This window comes from Pleurodeles waltl, chromosome 11, assembly GCF_031143425.1.
Source record: "Pleurodeles waltl isolate 20211129_DDA chromosome 11, aPleWal1.hap1.20221129, whole genome shotgun sequence".
Classification (NCBI taxonomy): Eukaryota; Metazoa; Chordata; class Amphibia; order Caudata; family Salamandridae; genus Pleurodeles; species Pleurodeles waltl.
In genome coordinates this window covers 818,145,851-818,166,267 of record NC_090450.1, presented here as the reverse complement: position 1 = coordinate 818,166,267, position 20,417 = coordinate 818,145,851, and the positions used below count along the sequence as shown (strand labels likewise).

General features: G+C 40.7%; 1 protein-coding gene across 1 annotated transcript in view; it reads left to right on the top strand.

Annotated features, from left to right (window-relative positions):
• Positions 1-20,417, top strand: part of TBC1D10A (TBC1 domain family member 10A) — a 249,806-nt gene that overhangs the window by 111,577 nt on the left and 117,812 nt on the right. The window contains exon 3 of the mRNA XM_069214621.1: positions 12,816-12,923. Coding sequence (XP_069070722.1) covers positions 12,816-12,923 — 108 coding nt within the window. The remainder of the gene's footprint in view (positions 1-12,815; positions 12,924-20,417) is intronic.

Sequence of the window (20,417 nt, the reverse complement as noted above, 5' to 3'; positions counted from 1 at the left end):
AAAAAACTGACTTTACTGTCTACAACGGTGCACTTCTATGGGGAATACACCCTAACCCCAAATGCTGACTGTAAAAACAGTCAAACTACCTATGTACATACTGTGGCACCCATTGACCATCGTACATTAAGGACACAATGCATATTTTAAGTATCCTTAATGATGTGGAATGGGATGACAGTATGTTATTGGTCACCTTAGACGTGGTTTCTTTATACACGTGTATTCAACATAATGTGGGTCTGGAAGCTACAGAGTGGGTTTTGAATAAGCAACCTGTGAATAGGTGGCAACATACAAGGATGTTGTTGGAAATTATTTCTATGATTCTTGAGAATAATTTTTTCATTTTTGAGTGTGATTGGTTTAGACAAAAACAAGGGGTGGCCATGGGCTCCAGATTCTCCCCCTCTTATGCAGGACTCTTCATGGGCCGGTATGAGGATAGGTGGGTCTGGGGTCCAGGTGCTGCCCTTTGGCAGACTTATATCCTCTATTGGGGATGTTATATTGACGATTGTATCATGTTATGGACAGGGGGTGTTAGTCAATTATTGGATTTTGTTGAATATCTCAACTCAAATGATATGAATGTTAAGTTTAAGTGCAAGTATAGCACGACCTGTATAGAATTTCTGGATGTAGAACTGTACATAGAAAATGGTCGTATTGAGAGTAAATTGTTTCGAAAATCTACTGCCTGCAATTCAGTATTACATGCGGCAAGTGCACATCCCAAACATCAAATAGAGTCAATCCCTTACGGTGAGATGGTTAGGGCACAGAGGAACTGTAGTAACGACAGGGAATTTAAAAAGTGTATTAAAGAAATGGGCAATCGTTTTAGAAGTAGAGGTTATAGTGATAATATCATTATTAAGGCACAGAATAGAATAAGACATGTTCCACGACACGTAACATTGACATCAAGAAATAAAAATGCACGGGTGCACAAGGAAGAGAAAGTGAGATTAGTCACAGACTTTACAGATAGCACAGGGATTTTGAAGAAATATACCACCAAACATTGGCATATTCTACTTCGAGATGAAACCATGAATGAATTTTTAACTAGCAAATCTGTCTTCACCTTTCGAAGGGGAAGGTCATTGAAAGAGATTCTTAGCCCAAGCTTCCCTAGAACTGTCCCTAAGGCCATTTGGTTGCAAACACAGGGAGTGGGATTTTATAAATGTGGAGTTTGTGGACTGTGCAAATGGGCCTGCCATGGGCGGAAATAATTTTCTAATTTATTGGGTGAAACATTTCCCATTAGGTCAAACATGAATTGCAATACTCCCTTTGTGGTCTATGTTTTGGTTTGTAAGTGCAAGAGATATTATGTCGGTAGTACAATCCGACCTTTAAAAGTAAGAATTGGAGAACATGCTAGAGCCTTGGCTCAGCAGGACATCAGCTATCCAGTGGTAGCGCATATGATCAACTGTGAATTTCAAAATACAAGAGTTGGTTTTACTTCCTTTGGCTGTGAACAGGTATTAAAAGATCAGAGAGGTGGTAATAGGGAACTAACGTTACGTAGAAGAGAAGCAATGTGGATAATGCGGTTAAGGGCAGTAGAAGACGGTTTGAACTCAGATAGGGAATTGGAATATTTTCTGGGAGTTTAAACACACTACCCTACACGAGTTTGGGTTACAATTTTAGTAGTAGCATTGTCAAATATGGTTTTATATTATGATGTGACTTGTATAGGATACGATACATGCAATGTTGCCTTTGTAAGAATTGTTTAAAAATTAACCACAAATTGTTAATCATTTCGTCAAACAAAGGGGTGGAATGGAATGTAATTTTATTAATGTATAACCCTAACACTTTGTGTTGGAATATATGTGTGGTGGTATTAGGGATTAGTTCGTAACATTTATCTTTCTACCTTCACTTGTATTCACTTTAATGTACTTTGTACTGTCTTCTGATTGGCTCTATAATAACTTATTTTCTTTGTATTAATTTTACAAACCACTGTTTGTTGTCACAGTATAAACAAGTGGGTGGTGATGAATAAGAATATTTATTCTATATTAACATTTGGTTGAATGGTTATACCAATGTATACAACGAGTTATAGTGGATATCTTCTTTAATGGGTTCCATCTACCACTCTTCGTTTGACAAGGAAGAGGGAGGTTTAATCTCGTTTACATGTACAACTGATGAATTAACAGTCCACCATTTTTCTGGTTGGAGCAGTGTACATTCGGGAAGGTTTATAGTTGTAGTCCTTTGTTTGTGTTTACTAGAACACAAGGAGAGTGGTCCTTTTTCTATTTTGCTGAAGGCTGATTCTTTATTAGTGGTTTAAGGACACACCGTACACGGCGTCTACGTGCTGGACTGGTAACAACATACGAGTTGTTATCCGCGTTTAATCGGCTTTTTTGCTGTTGGGAATTAAGATACGCGGCAAGGCAATTACAGAGGCGGACTGCTGACGGGCCACGTTTCCCTCGACATGTTGTCGGAGGAGTACGAGAAGGTACATTTAATTGAGTAGGCATTGGAACTACGAGGGCTTAAAAAGGGTAACAGAAGGTTATTTATGGACGTGGTCTAGGAAGCACTGTTAGGAATTGAATGGGGAGGTGATTATATAATTATTTTTTGCTGATTAGATGCATTATTATGTGTATGACAACGAGGGGAAAGTAAATGAAGATTTACAAACATCCTTTCCTCACAGGATATTCCTTTGTGAGTTACGTATGGGCCGAGTGGAAAGACCATTTGTAGACTAATTTTGACAACGGAGGAGTTAGCTATTTGGAACATTACATAGTTTATATCTTTGGAATATTGTGAGGTAAATATTTCGATTGCTTTTAATCTCTGGGTTACTTTTGACTGTCTTGGGTGTACTCGTCTGTCTGTTCATAACGTGACAACAAATAGGTTATGGTTTAATTTTAATTCCAATTTTCCTTTCTATGGTCCCTTAATTAAATGTAACTATAGAGTGCATGTATACCGCTTTTTCTCTCCTCTTTTCGACACCGTGACTATGAGTGCATGATAAGGGAAGTCATTCTTTGGGTGTTTTCATGAATTAACACCTGAATATTTTTGGATTGATTGGATTTTGATACTAATTTATTCACAAAATCTTTCTTGGATATTGGTCTTTATGTTGGCACTAGCGTTCTACGTATCCACTAATGAACTCATTGCAATTAAACTGAATACATTTTATGTTTTTATGATGACTCTTGGGTTCCAGAAAAACTTATTAAGAGGAGCGACTATATTCCAGCCCTGAGTAAGTCAAGTGACGAAACACGTGTTGGCTGAGAGGTTGTTGCAAGGAATTTGGACATTTTGTCTCACTATGGATTTCTACTCGAACTAGAGGTGAAAAGGATTACAGGAACATTTGTGTTTCAATTAAATGGACTTTGGAAATCAATGGAATAACTTTAGTTTTTCAGTTCACTTGGAATTAGATGGACATATGAAATTGGACTTTTGAAATTACTAATTGACACGCAAGGGGAATTATGAACATGGGACTGAACATTAAATTAGATATTTGAAATAATAGGAAGTCAAGATTCATGATATCTCTATGACATGTATATCAAACAATTACTGATTTAAGTGAGTGGTTGTTATTGCATATTTGAAGGGGCATATTTGAGTAAAAAAATTAAGAGTCCTTACTTTAGGGAAATTACTCTAGGTCAACGGGTGCCACAGTATGTACATACACGAACAGATGTACACTGGGTAAGTGACAGTTTCCATATATATATATATATATGAGAGAAAGAATTTAATGTGGCAAAAATTATGATCGCAGAGTGTATTATATGTGTTTGTAAAATAGTCCCCCATGCTTTGCAGGTACTCCATCGGAGGCATAATGATAAACAAAACAGACATCATCATGGTGATGAGAGATTACTTTTCTGTGCTGATCTAAGATGTTTGGCAATGTCTCAGTTCACTGGCTGAAGGAAGGTGATCCAAAAACCAGTGGTTGAAGTGGTCTGACCTCTATTCTACTTTACATATATTGTAAGCAATATGTCCTGCACACAGCTCTGCTGTTCACCAAGACCTAAAATATACATCCCGCGCACTTGTGTGCGTTGAGGGAGTATTGTGGCACATATCCACTCTGCTCCTCCTCCCTGCGTATGACTGAGGGTGAAAGGTTTCTGCACTTGTTGAGGCAGTTAGACAACAGCATACACTCGGCTTTGGTAGGATTTAGCTCCAGGCACAACAAAAAACATCCAGCCTTCTATGCATAGTAGGCATTTCTTCAGTCAGTGGATCTTCTCAATGTAAAGCATTTTCATGTATTTACAGTGCAGTTTCAAAATAGCTTATATTTGTTTAGTCCATAAAACAGGACCCTAAGTACTTCAGTTTCATCATTATCTCTTAAAAGTGTATATAATGTGAGGCTATTTGTTGGTGTATACAGAGTCTTCCTAATTATCCAGCCTCCTAGTGGGACAGTTGCTTATTGTTGCAGGATGACCACCTGTCGCATGAGGAGTCCCCAAGAGCCCCCAGGCCCTCCTTGCATGGGTTGCCATTGGGGTAGAGAGGAACATACTGACTGTATGCCATATCTGTGTGGCACAGTGTCAGTCATCCATCTCCTGATGACATCTCCGTCTCTGAGCTGGCCTCATTAATATTTCTGTGGCACATGAAAAGGATTCCCTCATTGCCATGGGGCCACGCCCTTTTAGGATTATTGCCCGCACGATCCATACTACAGAAAGTCCCGCACGGCATCTGCCTCCATTTCTCTAAAACTAAAGTGGCGTATGGTCGCAAAAAGTGGCCTGTTGCACACCCCCGGGGCTTTTTGCATAATACCACCGCCTGTGTGGCAGTGTCAGAGCTGCGGCCCAGCCTGCAGCCAGACTGATGGGCCTCGAAAGATCATACCTGACTGAGTGCTCATAAAGCCGAAGTGTTTGTACCTCCAGTCTTTACTCGAAAAAAGGCAGCTGTGTAATTGTCTGGTAATTACGAGGCGTGTTGGGATCTGTCTTGTGTGGTTTTTTTGTAACCAATAGGAGACCTTTCCAAACAAAAGTATGTGTTAATCATAGTGAGCAACGACACAAAATATGCAAGTGCAGGGGGATTTAACGATTGAAGGCTGGTAAATGTCATCTTGGAAGAATGCTATTTGTTTCAAGGTCGTCGGTCTAACGTTAGAATCGAAGGACTATAGTTAGATTGTTCTGCAATCTAAAATTTTCAATTGAGAGTTTAGGATTTTCATGTTATTTCTCAAGGAAATAAATCATATGTTCCAGTAGATTTTAGTACAGTATGGCACACTATGCAGTGAGGGGATGTATATTGTCCCATATAAAAGGTGTTTTGTTTTATTAGTTTAATTTAAGACTTTTAAGTAGTAATCGATATAAGATAAACAAATATGCATCGTCTCCTTGTCCTTAACTCTTTAGGTTGAATACAGAGTTAAATAGTCGAAATGAAAACACCAGGTGTTCAGTTTATATATTTCTCTTTCGTCGTGTAATTCCTGATTAGATCAGATGCTGAACTTGGCAAGGTTTAACTTGAACTCTTTCTGACTATGCCGGAGCGTACAATCATCTGTAACATAGGATGAATGACACTTTCTGCAAAGAAAAGCCTGATTTTACATTCAGTTCCTCATCACGTGCCCTCACTGAGATTTGTCACATTTGTTTACGGTTAACCCTCTCTGCACATTTTTCTGTCCCTAGTAGACAGGGTGACCGAGATCACACCGGTTCCCCTTGAGGCTCTCACATGAAGGTCTACCTAAATGGTTGACCGATATTTCACCTGACCAGTCATAAAGTTAGAGAAGACAGAACGCTGCTGCATACAGTGGAAAAATCTGTTTTTGGGTTTTTGTTTTTGCGGGGCCATTATGTCATAGGTGTAGGAAGTGTGGTACACTGTTCCTTTTTTCAGTTCTCTTTATATTGAATGTTCATCAATAATTCAAACCATGACAACTATCAGTTGCTATGATAACAACCCAGCATGTTTCGGGTGCACAGTACACTGTTTCTTTTGAAATTTAGGCCAGGGGAATAAATTGTAAGGTGAGAAATTCCAAGTCCTTCTGAAACCTGCAACAACGGGCAGTGCTCATTCCCAAGAATAATCTTCAGTAAGTCAGTGTACATATTGCTAAATGTAACCCTACATGTTTTGTTTTTAGAAACGTCTTGTTTACAGACACAGCTCCACTACTTTTTTTCTTGCCTGTTGTGCCAGTTTTTCAGTGCCTTTCCCCTGTCACTCTGTCTCCTAAGATCATTGTAAAGCAGAACACTTGGCCAATGTACAAAATGCTTCTTAAGTTTCCCTAGTTGTTGTTAATTTCTGGCTCTTTGATCCCCTGAATGTTGCAGTGGGACTTCTTTGACATTGTTGCTACCAGCAGATGAGTGGGGCGCGAATGTCTCCTATTTCAGCAGTGATACTTCACACAGCATACTCGACCTTAAACTAAGCTCTGTGTTTGTCCTCCTGGTTCCAGACAATTGTTTGTAGCCATCTATAGATGCCTTTTTCAAATTTGAGTCTATTGTATCCGACATGGAATTATTGGCTATTGCCATCTTATTTGGCAAAGGAGAGTAACTGCTTCCTGTGTTCTTCAGATGTTGTGCCTTTTGATGCTCACCAGCTATGCCTGTCTTTTAGGTGGGATTCATATCTACTATCAAACATCTTTGAGAGCATATAGATTTTTTGATAACTAGTGTTCTACATTACAGGAGAGTAATTTTAGATTCTCCTGTGTGTGTCTTACTTGAACAGCGGTGTGGAATTTAACAAAATATCTACTTGTCCATGGGAGAGGTTGCTTAAAAAATCTACCTGTCCTGTAAAACAAAAAAATCAACTCGTCCCTTTGGTACCATGTAGTGCAGCAACAAATTGTGATGTGGGAGCCAGTAGATTGCTTTGTATTGCTATAGTTTGGATCTCTGATATGCCACCTGTGGTTATTGAGTGGAGGGCTACTCTTAAGCAGATTCATGAGTTGGAATTGGCTTTAGCTAAATCAATGGGTATGCAAGTAAGTAAGAAATTTGATTGTATCTGGTCCTTCTTTAATTGACTGCTCTAATCAGTATTGGGTGGTGCAATCCTGGAGTTATAATGTAAATATTGTATTAGATAGACTTAAGCTTTTCTTCGCATGGTTTTTCTTTTCCTTCCTTTGCTGTGTACGAATCTATGTTTTGGTTTCGTAGTGTAATTATTTAATGCTCAATCGTTTTTGACAAAATAAAAAATTACAAAAAAGTGCAGCAACAAATTATAGCAGCACTCATTATGTAAGAGCTATGAAAATAGCCTCTCTGATTATGCCTACTATAGTAGGGTTTGACTACTAGGAATTTCAAGCCCTACTATAGGAATTTCCTTATTTTGCCACTTCTCCACAGATCTATATACTGGGACTGGAGGAAGCAGTAAGCAATAGTTGCAAGGCTGGAATGCCTTTGAGACTATGCAAACCGATTAACTTGCATGTTTTAAGGATTTTCACCAGCTCTTCTCCAGTCTTTTCTCATACTAAGAAAGATTGGAAATTTACTCCTGACAAGGGCAGAAGTAGAAGTTCTTCCAGGGCTGGGAAAAAGTGGTTGGAGAGAAAGTGAACTTGTGAAGGCCCAATAGATTTTCACATGAGCAAATCTACCTATGCATATTTGCTCATGCTAAAATGCAGTTCACAAATATTTTCTGGGAGTATGATTTTCTGGCCTACTTCTGTGAATTCATGAAAGCCACTAATGCAAAGATATACACAATGGGTGCCCTTTTGTGATATTTTTCAATAAAATTAAGTATGGCGTTAACCAAGACATTTTGGGGGTGATTTACTAACATTTTGTACTGGCTTAGCGAGAAGTGCTGCTTTGCATTACTTAGCGTCAAGGGGGCATTACGTGTGTGTTCCCATGCAACTACCACCCTTTTTGACGCAAATCCCAAGCTATTAAAAATGTGAGACAAAGTTTTGCGTAAACAAATAATGCCTTTTAAAACCAGGCATTAAAAGGAGAAATGTTGTCATTTCTCCTTTCTTTTTGGACTTTGCATACGTGCTGCACTGTCAGCACACTTAGAAAGTAGTAAAAGTTTTGAATGTTGTTTGGGCATAGTATTTTGTATTGGAAGGGAACCCTTTCAGTACAAAAAACGATGCTAGACTTTCGCACACCCTTCCACTATGGCGCAAAGGTGTGTGTGTGTGTGTGGCACACAACAGCAAAAATCTATGCCGGCGCCAGAGAGAGGGGAGAAGAGAACCATATCTTTGTAGAGATGGTGCTCTCCTGCTCCCTCCCACTAGGGTAACACAGCACAGCATTTTTGGCTGCTTCACTGCGTTGCTGGACAGTTTATCTTGCCCCATTGTTATTATTAAAATTCTATATATCTCTCGGTCCATCTATCGTCTGGCTTTATTGTGAGTGATAGTAATCTGCTCTTTCACAAAGGGCATACTGGCACACTAGGTACTTTTGTTCAGTGCCTGGGACTACTGTGGCAATATGTGCTTTTTGAGATCACATTTTTTTGTGCTTCTTTGCCAATGTTTGTTACGATGTCAAGGGACTGGCAGCTTCCACATGAATAAAGTGTTTAAAAAAAACATGTCAAAACAAGTCACACAATGACAAAACCAAAAAACTGGCTACCTATGTCAGATAGGTTGTCTTTGCCAGTGCTTGTTTATTTTCATGATTCCCATAATCTTATTAGCGGTGGTTGCACTGATTTTCCATTATGAATATGTTTTGAAAATAATAGCATGCATCAACACATTTGATTAAATGATGCTTCAAAGAAATAATACCTAAAATTCCATAGTAATTTATCAAAACGTTTCTTTTCATCCTTGTGTTTTTTGGAACATTTTATTTTGAAAGCAAAAAATAATCAGTCTTACTTACAAGTTCTGTAAATATTTGCATCTAATTAGAGAGCATTCTGGGAGCATTATACACAGCCCCATTTAGTAAAACTTTGAAATATGTGTTTGTGTGTACACATTATTTTTGCTGGAACCACAATCAGTAGTGCTGTGTGACCTTACAACGTTTATGTAGAGTGCTCACCCATATAATAAAGACTTTGCAATAATGAATCATAAATACAAGTTCGAACATGTTTAACATGGACACAAATATTACCTCAACTGCATACAGTTTCCTTCCCTGTAAACTGGCAGCCAAAGGGTTTGTGCTGCAGAGGGTTGGGCCTATTTGTCCCAAGGTCAAAATAAACGTGAAAACTTGTTGTCCTTGACCCTAATAATATGTACTGAACATCGGGCTATAGGAAATGCACACCCCTGCTTGAATCATTTGTTATCTAAATGTATGGTTCATGAAACCTGTGAACTACCAGTAGAAGATTCACTATGATGAGTAGCCCATGTTAGTTCGCTGTTGAGGGTGAACAAAGTCTACATCTTTTTATTAATAGTATGTGAGGGGCTACAATATAGTACATACTTTTATAACTTCTTGAAACTATTTTAATGTCAGATTAGGGATGCACTATAGGTTCCTTTCACTTGTTCTAGTTTAAAGCTTGTTGCACTCATTCTACTTTCCACTTGAATCTACAAAGAACATGAAAGCTTAAGTAACAGATTTTTTTACTGAGTATAGTCTGTTGGAACCATTATGAGAGACACACCCTCTTCCTGAGCCCTCAGCTACCCCTTAAGGAGGTAACTTCACTGCCCTCCTCAGTTGCTTCATTGAATTAATTGAAGTCCTAGAGTACCAGACGACATGTTGAATCCTGAAAAAGCCATTGTTGTACTGTGGAAATGTTCCTTTGCCTTGGAAGAATATTAAACTGACTCAGAACACTCAAGGTTTGTTTGGGTTTCACAAGGCGAATCTCCAAGCAGAGTAGATGTGCCCTCTGGCTACACATATAAAAAACATCTTGGTGATATCCAGAAAACACATTTGAAAGTAAGAGAGGAAGGGGTTTTACAGCGTGAATCTTATTCTGGATTCAGATGGCATAATAAGGTGGGAACATCCAGAGGAAGTACTAAAACGTCACAAGGAGACTCTAAATGGAGGTTCTGTCGACGCCCACCAACAAAGAAAGGTAGAAAAGGAAGACACACTAAAAGTTTGGTGAAATAGTAGAAGATTCCTGACCCAACCACCAGATGGCGGAATAATGCACAGCATGTGAATCCAGTAAATTCCATCCAGAGGATCCTTTACCTCTCCAGTCAATGCAAGTTCAAGCATAATGGACAAGCGAGAGAAAGCAAAAGTACAAGAATTAAGAGAACAGCAGTACATCACTAGTAGAGTACCAGTGGAGTGTACATCTCAACTGACACCTGTGGGTTGATTTTCAACCAGACCAATAGACTGTGGTTATTGGACCTTTGACATAACTATTGGAAGATTCAGTATCAAGGCTGGAATATGAATGTCTGCATTATTTTTCTGTATTACCAGAGGAATGGTGTTCAACCCCTCGGACCTCATCATTGTTGTTCAGTTTCTAAGCCTGAGACTGTAGTGTTCATTTTCTCCTGTACCATCCGTTTCCACAAGGGACTCCATAACCCTTTCAGTGGCAACTGAGGAAAGGATGCCCCCCTTCCACTGGATTTCTTGTCAAACCTGCCACAACTAGCATAACATTACTGACTTATAATTGATTTATTGTGTCTGAAACTTTTTTATTTTATTGTGTATCTTGCTATAAAAAGGAAAATAAATATATTAAGGAGAAGATGTTATGTATGGTAGAGTAAGCAATGCTCCTGCACTTTCTTCATTTTTACCCACACTCGAGGATCGGCTGCCTCTTCCCTGTAGGGGGTCTGGGCTCGCCCATCTGTGGCTTCCCCTTTCCTCTGGATCTCAGCCTAAATGCTGGTAGGGCTCCAAATCTGCCATGTAGCTCTTATAACAAGTCAGACAGGCAGAAATAAGGAACTTACAAGCAGGCCCGTTGGGCCTTTCAAGCTCCCTGGTTGCACTCCAAGCTGCAGGCCCTACTTACTACAGCAGCTTGATTACAAAGGCCACCTTGATAGCTACAACCAGCACACTAGTGGCTTCCACATGAGACCCACTTGCCTTCCTACCCAACTTTCTGCCTTCTGAAGAGCCTGCAGCTTGTCTCCTGTGTCGGCTGTTGCAACAGCATTGACAAAATGCATGTACGTACATGTGTACCTACATGTTTACATACATAAATACAAAGTTTCAATGAGCAATAGGAACATGCCTGTCTGAACTGCCAGACCAGGTCCCCTTCAGAGGTTAACCTCAATTCCAATGTGGTCAGCAAATTGGGGTTTGAAATACAGGCATATTCCTCGTTGTGACAACTTCAGTCTAGCAGCTAGATTTCTCAGATCTTCTTCATCGCTTTCGAGAAAATCAACTCCACTCCCTCTGCCATGTCATAGAGACATGGGGCCAGCGATGGCATAGCACAGTCCCTTGCAGCCCCTGCGATGCAGAGTGGGGCAAACTCCAGTGGGCCCCCTCAGCACAGTAACCTGGTCTGAGAGCTCCTGAGTGAGTCCAGAGGGGGGTCCTCCATGTGCTTTGAAAAGGGCCCCCTCAATTTTTGCTATGCCACTGGGGGCCACGTGTACTAAAATTAGGGATTGAGATTTCCAATTTATGGTTCTTATTGAATTGCAATTTGTAAATTCTAACTCTTAATGTACTGAAGAATAATTTTTAAAATAGTGATTCATAGAAGGGGGTCACAAATCGGCCTTCCTCATGAATATTAATAAGATAGGTCGCAATTTGTGACCCACTAGTAATCAAAGCAATTACTGGAATGGTGGCTTGCTGCGGTCCGCTTAGAACCATGTCTGTGATTGCTTTTTAATAAAGCAAACAACTAAGCAGCCACCGTTTAAAATAAACATGCTTTGAAGTTTTGTTTTTTAGGAGTAAGCTGCCTGCCCTAAAAAATAAAAAATTTCATATTCTCAAAGAGGAAGTGGTCCTTTGGTGACACCTTCCCATTGGCATATGGGTTACCACCTCCTCCAAGGTATCGGTAAGATATTAATGTATTGCAACCAAAATTCGGTCACAAAACAGTATATATCGTTCCAATTCAGAATTTGGAGCTGACAACCTGAATAGGCTCCTTCCAAATACTGAATGGCAAACCCAAATTTTGATTCGGAAACAGGCTACAGATTCACTATTAGGCATTTGTACATCAACAAAAGCATTTTTGTGGCCTTAAACAGCCCACATCTGTGAATTGGGCGTTTGCCACCTCACAAAATCTTTGTCCGTGTGGCCTATGGTCCCATCCAGAGGAGTGCCGCCCTAACGTTGTTCGTGAATTCCATGTTCATAGGTTAGTTTATCTCCTGGTCTTCTTTCCCACCACATTTAAGTCATCTGAACTTTCTCTGCGTACTCTTGTTGCTAAACAGTTTTTGATAATATTTGAGCACAACTAATGAGTTTATAGTCGAGACAACTCTTTCTAACATATGCAAATGCTAATAAAGAGGAAGATCTTTTTTTCAGGGTACATCTTGGTGGATAGTTTCTTTCATGTAGTGTTACCATAACGTCAAGCTGTCTTTCCTGGGTCATCCATAACTAAAAAATGGACTCGAAAGAGAATACCTCTTTATGTACCAAGCATCTAAATTACAGTAAAATGTCATATGTCATATTGTGACAGTTTTTTACCTTTCTGCTCACCCATATGTCCTTGTTGCTTCTGTTTCGACTAATATTCCCTTTGTTCCGTTGCAGATTCGATTAAGGTGTCAGAAGGGAATCCCTCCCTCCTTGCGTGGACGTGCCTGGCAGTACTTATCAGGAAGCAAAGTCAAATTGGAGCAGAACCGTGGGAAGTTCGATGTAAGGATTTTATTCCGTTGATCATCACAGCTGTTTGTTTGATTGCTTTGTCCTAGGTCAGAGGTGACCAGCTGGCTTGTTGTGACCATGACCTTTGACTGGTAGTTAAGAGCCTTTGAGCCTTCATTGTCACTAATTAGTGGCCTTTGGTCTCTGGCAATTATTAACAACTGCCTCAATCTAACCTTTGAGATTGTCTTATCAGCCATTAGTGTTTATTTCGGCAGACTCTTAATGGCGCAAAAAAGGTGTTGTTTTCCTAGTAAGATGTTTTCATTTTTTTCTACTAATACTGGGATTTGTTTTAGCTGTGGTTTGCTTGATAGATTTGTGTGAATTTAATTTTCTACTTTCTGTAACCCTTATAAGGTTCAGCAAAGTACAACCGAGACCACAACACTCATGAATATCAATAGTTATACAATGTGACAGTAAAAGCTGGTGTAAAAATATAAAGTAAAAATACACCAATCTACCGACCTAGAAAGGTACCATGTAGTATGGACAATTACATATGTCATTATTCAGGTGTGTAACGAAGTATTCTGTATTCTGTCGCCATGAATACCACACCTGTCTAGGTTCTCAATATTCCCTTGTAACGTCATTCATATTAATCTAGTGATGTTGTTCTACGTACAATGTGCCATATCATTTTTCATACTGACCCTTGTAGTCTGTCACCCACAATCACTCCAAGACATCTATAGTCCATATCCATGCACACTGTGCTATTTCTCTCCCATAACACTACCACTAGCAGACACATGGATCGTATACTCTAACGTGCAATATTTGATTTGTCTTCATGCTTCGGTTCTCTTCTTTTGTCCATGACACTCTTTTGTACATTCTATATACTATACCATAAACTTTGTGATCATGTATAAAATGGGCTCTCAAAATATAGGGGTGCCGTTCTATTTTATTTTATTGTTGTCATTTTTACAATGCTCACATGATAAGTCTAACTATGTAACTTTACACATGGCTACACAACAGAAGTATATATGTCTCTCTTATATTCACTAAACGTTGTAATTATTTTAGCTTCACCATTCGGTTTGTTATTCATTTATACAGTCTATATATTGTACCATACATTTTGTGATCATCTATAACATGGGCTCTCAAAATACAGGGGTGCCGCCTCATTTTATTTTATTGTTGTTGTTATTATAAGGCTCACATGAAAAGTCTAACTATGTAACCTCTCACATGGCTACACAACATAAGTATATGTCTCTTCTATTCACTGAACCTTGTAATTATTTTAAGTTCACCTTTTGGTTTATGTATCTTCCTGCACATATTCTATTAATTTGGTTTACTGATGTCTCTTTCATATCTTCCGAATTTTTTAACATTTACTTATTTTTTTACCTACTCTGCATACTTTTTTGACTGTTCTAGCTGCAAATGAGCTCTTACCCGTTCCCTACACAACATGACCGCCCCTCTTCTGGCTCTTACTCACTTTGGGACAGCTCTCTTTGTAGTCCTATTTTTATTTCGGACTAACCGAGAAATGGAACGTGTCGGCCATAGCGTACTTTTCACATATGCCGAGTCCGTTTTTGACTTTCATTACAGTGGCCATATAAACGCCCTGTAATTACGGCGCCCCCACTACTGACCGGAACTCTGAAACTTTGACAAATTTACTACGGGGACACAGGTAAGGAAGCAACCTAGCTTACATTTTTGTACATGCATGACGTTCATACTGGAATTGCTCCGAACACGCTAAGTCGATACATATGTTTTACCGGAGTTCGACCATACTCCGAAGAATAGGCTCCAATCTCTTGGCTACCATAATAGTTTAATTGATGCAGTATTATATCCCAAAAGGTAATATAACATAGAACGGGCCACCCCTTCCTCTTTTTAGCTATTATTATAAGAGTTTCACTTTTAGTTTTGTGCATTCCAAATGCAATCTACATAGAATGGATTGCTCCTACCTTATTCTTCGTAAGTATATGCAACTGCGAATACCAGCCTTGAAACAGACTTTTTATACACAGTCTGTAAGAATGGGACTAACAATACCTGCTTACAACACCCACTGATCTCTACAACTCATTTGGTGGTGTGTCATCTCTAATTGGGATGTAGTCTCTCCACAAAACATAGGACTTACCGTGGCCCTCTGGCCTCTTACATGCTTGATGACTACTTGCCCAACTCACGGAGGACACATTCTTCATAACTCCCAGCGCAACGGTTTTCTAGTCTTATGTGATTGGATAACAGTTACCTATAAGGATAGAGGTATATATCTATACATTCATTTTTTATGGAGATCATCACTACTTAAGCTCTATCTAGTATTCCCATCATAAGTTATTACTCTTCCTTTTTTTCTTTTTCCTTAACTTATTTACAGTGTGTTACACTACTATCTAGAGGGACTTTTCAGATGCTCGTCCATTATCTAGATAGGTCCCCTAGCGTTGGGTTATTCACTTACTAACTGACCATCCTTGTCTGATTCTTCAAGGACTCTACATCTCTTAATATCTGACTGTATTTGTATTGTGCCTTTCTCACTTGGTTGGGTTATCTATACTCTGTATCTGGACAGGGTTTGGAACAGTTACCCTAGAAACCTCACAAATTCCTTTCCTATGGGCATTTCTTCTTTTCTGTGCCCAGTCACTGAAGTTATGTCTGTCTCATCTCACTTGTAATTAGTCTACATCACTATTGCTGTATGGTATGCACTATATCTGATGTTCACGACTCTGTATAAATGGGTTTGACACCTATATATCATTTATACATACTATATCTTTCTACAGCCTTGAAAAAGTCACTGTGTGACGAAACACGTGTTGGCTGTGTCTTACCGAACAAAATAAATCATCTTTTTTGAGCATCAAGAAGACTACTGTAATATAAATTTTGGATCTTCTACACCAGCTTTTACTGTCATATTGTATAACTATTGATATTCATGAGTGCTGTGGTCTCAGTTGTACTTATGCATATTGTGCATAAAATTATTTTTATACTCAACACTATTTGTCTTTAGGTAGTAGGGCGAGTTGACCACTTGTGCACCAAACGTGAGTTAAATTACTCATAGGAAATACTTATTGGACTATACTAGGAGGTGCAATATTATTTCCATTACTACCTTGTTGAAATTAACTTTGTATACATAGGTTCAGCAAAGAATTGAATTATGACCCAGGATACTTAATGAAGCTCCTGTTCAAGCAGTTCAGGACCAAAAATTGGGTTTGATAGCTGACAGGCGTCATGTGTCAGCAATCTGGATCTGCACACTAGACGCTCTGGAAAAATCATTCTTGGCTAGTCTTCCAGTTGTTACTGAACCTACAACAAGCATGTTGCTCAGATACTTGTTAACAGGAGTTATTGATGTAGACCTAGCAATAAAAGGGGAGGGATGGAGAAGTAATGTTTCCCTCATATTACCTTGTTTTTTATATAACACTCTGTGCTTTCTAAGCACTGTCAATATTGAGTGTTGCCTCTGCTTAAATTAATTGTATTCTTTTAGGCTATTCCTTACAACTCTGATGTCAGACTCGCTTCTCTATCCCTTTAGAGAAATATTGCAACCCCCAAGTGGAGGACATTTATCTCGAAGGGAGCCTTGAATGCATAATAGCTCACCATTTTGAACCTTATTTTATGACCGCAAAAAACAGGGTCACAGTTGTGCTTGCAGTTTGAATGCCTGTGTGCTGATGAAGGTAATAGGAAGCGTGGTGTTTAAAAGATACACATGAGGTATACACAAGAGATTAACTTGTTTTTTAGTTCGGCCTGGGTCACATTTTATTACACATGTGTAATTTCATTAACTGCTGGTATTTCATTTCATGATGCATGTTAGACCCATAAGCCTTAGGGTTGTTTTTCCCCAAATCTTTTGCCTGCTTGCCTCCAATTGTGCTGAAATTGTTTTTGTTGGCCTTGGGACTCTGTGCTCTTTACCACTGGTAACCAGTGCTAAAGTGCTTGTGCTCTCTCACTAAAACATGGTTTGCGTGGCAAATACCTTATTAGCATATTTAATTAACTTCTAAGTACATAGTAAAGTTCAGTACATGTGCCCAGGGCCTGTAAATTAAATGCTACCAGTGGCCCTGCAGGAATGATTGTGCCACCTACTTAAGTAACCCTTTAAACATGTTTCAGGCCTACCATTGCAGACCATATGAGTGCAGTTTAAACTGCTATGTCGACATGGCATTTAGACCCCATTTCCAAGCTTTAAACTCATGTTTATTGCACATAAGTCACCCTAAGGTAGGCCCTAGGTAGCCCATAGCTCAGGGTGCAATGTAAATAAAAGGTAGGACATGTGCATTTCCGTTTTAGGGTAGGCCCCTGCATGTCCTGGTAGTGAAAAACGTCCAAATTAGTTTTTCACTACAGTAAGGCCTACCCATCACATGGGATTACATTGGTGATTCCTTACTACATTTAATTAGCTGAAACTCCTGATTGAGAGGAGGTAGATCCAGGATATTTAGTACCTATGGAATTGTAATGATAAATCCTCTTTAATGGTAAAGCTTGATTTATTGTTAAGGTTTTGAAAATGCCACTTTTAGAAGGTTGGCATTTCCTACTCCAAGCCACATGTGCTTGCAGCCTGTCTCTGATCACTTGTCTGGGATGGGTGACATCTGGGCTTTGTGTAGTCTTTCTGGGCAGCCACACAAAATGGGAGCTTAGATGTGCCTTGATGGGCCATCCTGACATGATAGCAAGGAGGAGCTGGCCACAGCCTTACACTTACACTTGAATAGCCTGTGACCTGTTCCCACACAAAGGGCTGCATACACCACATGTTGAGCCTGGACCAAGGGCAGTAATGGAGGACCTCTGTGCACTTCAAAGACTCAAACCTCCTGGGTATAAGAACTGGACCTCAGGCCCTACCACTTCAGTACACTTCTGGACCTGGGGATGCCCTGCCAGGAAGAACTGCTGTACTGCTTTAAGGACTGCCACTCTACTGTATTACTGCTCTGGAAAAACTGCTTTCTGGCTGTGTTGACCTGCTGCCCTCCTTACCTGGGGGAGACGGACTGGACCTGCATCTCTCACACCCAGAGTGACTTCAAGGACCCGCCGACTGGTCTCTGGATTTGACATCCGGGACATAAGACTTCCATCCAACCGAACTGGGCTCTGCCAGCTGTGAGCCGGACTTGCCAAGTATTGCCACCCTAGTCCTGGATGCTTGGATGCAGATCTTCAGGTGTTGCTCCAGCAGAACCACAGAATCTCTGTTGCTGCGTGGCCAGAAGTGGTGCGCGTCTCTCCCTTTGCATGGACAAAACCAGCGTATGGCTTAAAGAACCAGCACTGCGGCGGTTATTTTGGTGCAAGGCTCCTGCTTCCCCGTCGACGACAGGCTTGATGATGCTGCTGAAATCTACATCTCAGCCTCTGGACTCATTGGAATCAGCACATCACCTCAATGCAGCCAGATTCTTCACACAAATTCCATCACATCTATGCTCCGAAACATCTCCACCGCTGTTTTTGAAACTTCACATCTCCTTGACTGCATGGGAAAATCGATGCATATCCTCAATGGCGTGGTTCGAAACCAGCGCAACACTCCCGCACTAGATTTTTTGCCAGTTTGGTTGGTCGGACCCAACCGGGTCCCTGTTGCCGGTTCACACTCCATCACGGGCAGCCTGAACGTTTGACTTTTTACTGGTCCAGTACGACCAGATTTGCTTCTCAGCACATTTCTACAGTTCATTCTTTAAAAATTCATAATTCAAGTTCTTCTGCCTTATTTTTGTCATTTTGGTCGTGATTTTTTAAAATGAAATTAGGTTCTACTATTCTAACCAGTGGTATCTTTTTGTGTGGTGTTTTCACGGTGTTAGTGTTTGGAATTTTGCACAATTACTTTACACTTTGCCTCTCAAGCCTGCCTGCTCTGTGTTAAGCTACCAGAGGGTAAGCACCTATTAACTTACCCTGACTAGGATCCCTGACTAGGATCGTGGTCCCTGCTCGTTTAGGGTGCATACCTCTTGCAACCAGAAACCCCATTTCAAACATTGGTGATCAGCAGTGAGGATATGACCAGCAGGAAAATCCTGCAAGGCAGACTGGAGAGGAGGGGGGATAATCTACACCCATGATTGACAGCCCCCCCCCATGCAAGTAACAGTGTGTCCTAAAGGAGCCTGTCCCCAGAGATGCTGGAGGACAGGAGGAAAGAGAAGCCTTAAGTTAGAGCTTGCTGAATTGGAAAGGTAGCAAGCTCTGAAGGAGAAGAGACTGGCAATGGAGGATAGAAATATGTCCCATGAGCTCAGTCTCAGAGAGCTGGATTTTAGAGCTAAGCAGGTTGATTCCAGCAGCAGTGGTGGCAGCATACCTGCAGTGTCCACTGGAGAAGGAAAGGTCCGCATACCCACGGGTTTAGTGCCAACTAAGTGTTCAGGGATGGCATTGACAAGTGTTTTTCAGCATATGCAGTAGCTCTAAAGGTGCATAAGCTTCCAGAGGGGTACTTGATGAGGGGTAGCTTGTGGAGATGCAGCCCACGATGGGGACAGACGGATTCCTAACACTAGAAGTAGAGGACCAGGGATAGTACACTCCCATGAAGGCCATACTTATCAATACATTTGGGCTGCCCCCTGGAAGGCCGAAATTCAGGGAGAGTCACAAACGTCCCACACAGACCTGGGTGGACCTCCTAGATTATGCCAGTAAAGCACTGAAGGGTTGGGCGAGGGGCAACAAGGTTCAGATTATACTGGGCCGTGCAACCTGATCCTGAGGGACCACATGCTTGATATTTGTTTTACAGAGCTGCACCAACACCTGGTTTGATAGCAAGGTGACTGACCCCCAGGACTCTTGCTAAGGAGGTGGGCATCTGCGTCAGCATCAGAGTGTCCAAGAAGGCATCTGAGGGGACTCACAAAAGGGTGTTCAGGGTTCCCACCAGATGAAGGAGGGGGAGATAAAAAGTAGTTCTCTTCAGGCCGCTAAAACACTTTAAGGAGAAGGGTTTCAATCCCAATCTGGCCACTAGAAGAAAGGCTTCCATGATAAAAATCATAACACATATTCTCCAAAGTGCCATGTGTGTTATAAATATGGGCATTACAAGGGTGATCCCCATCGCTTGAGTACAGTTCTGGACCCGTGGATACCCTGCCAGGAAGAAGGACTGTTGTCCTGCTACAAGGACTGCCACTCCACACTGTTGGTCTGGGAAAACTGCTGCCTGCCTGGCTGTGCTGAAGGACTGGACCTGCATCTCTCCAACCCAGAACCCAGAGTGACTCCAAGGACCAGCGGATTGGTCTCCTGATTTGAAGTCTCAGGGACATAAGACTTCCAACCAACCCAACTAGACTCTGCCAGCTGTTAGCTTGACCTGCCAAGTGAGGCTACCTCAGTCCTGTACCCTTTGGGGTAGATCTTCAGGTGCTGCTCCAGCAGATCCACCATTTTTATGCC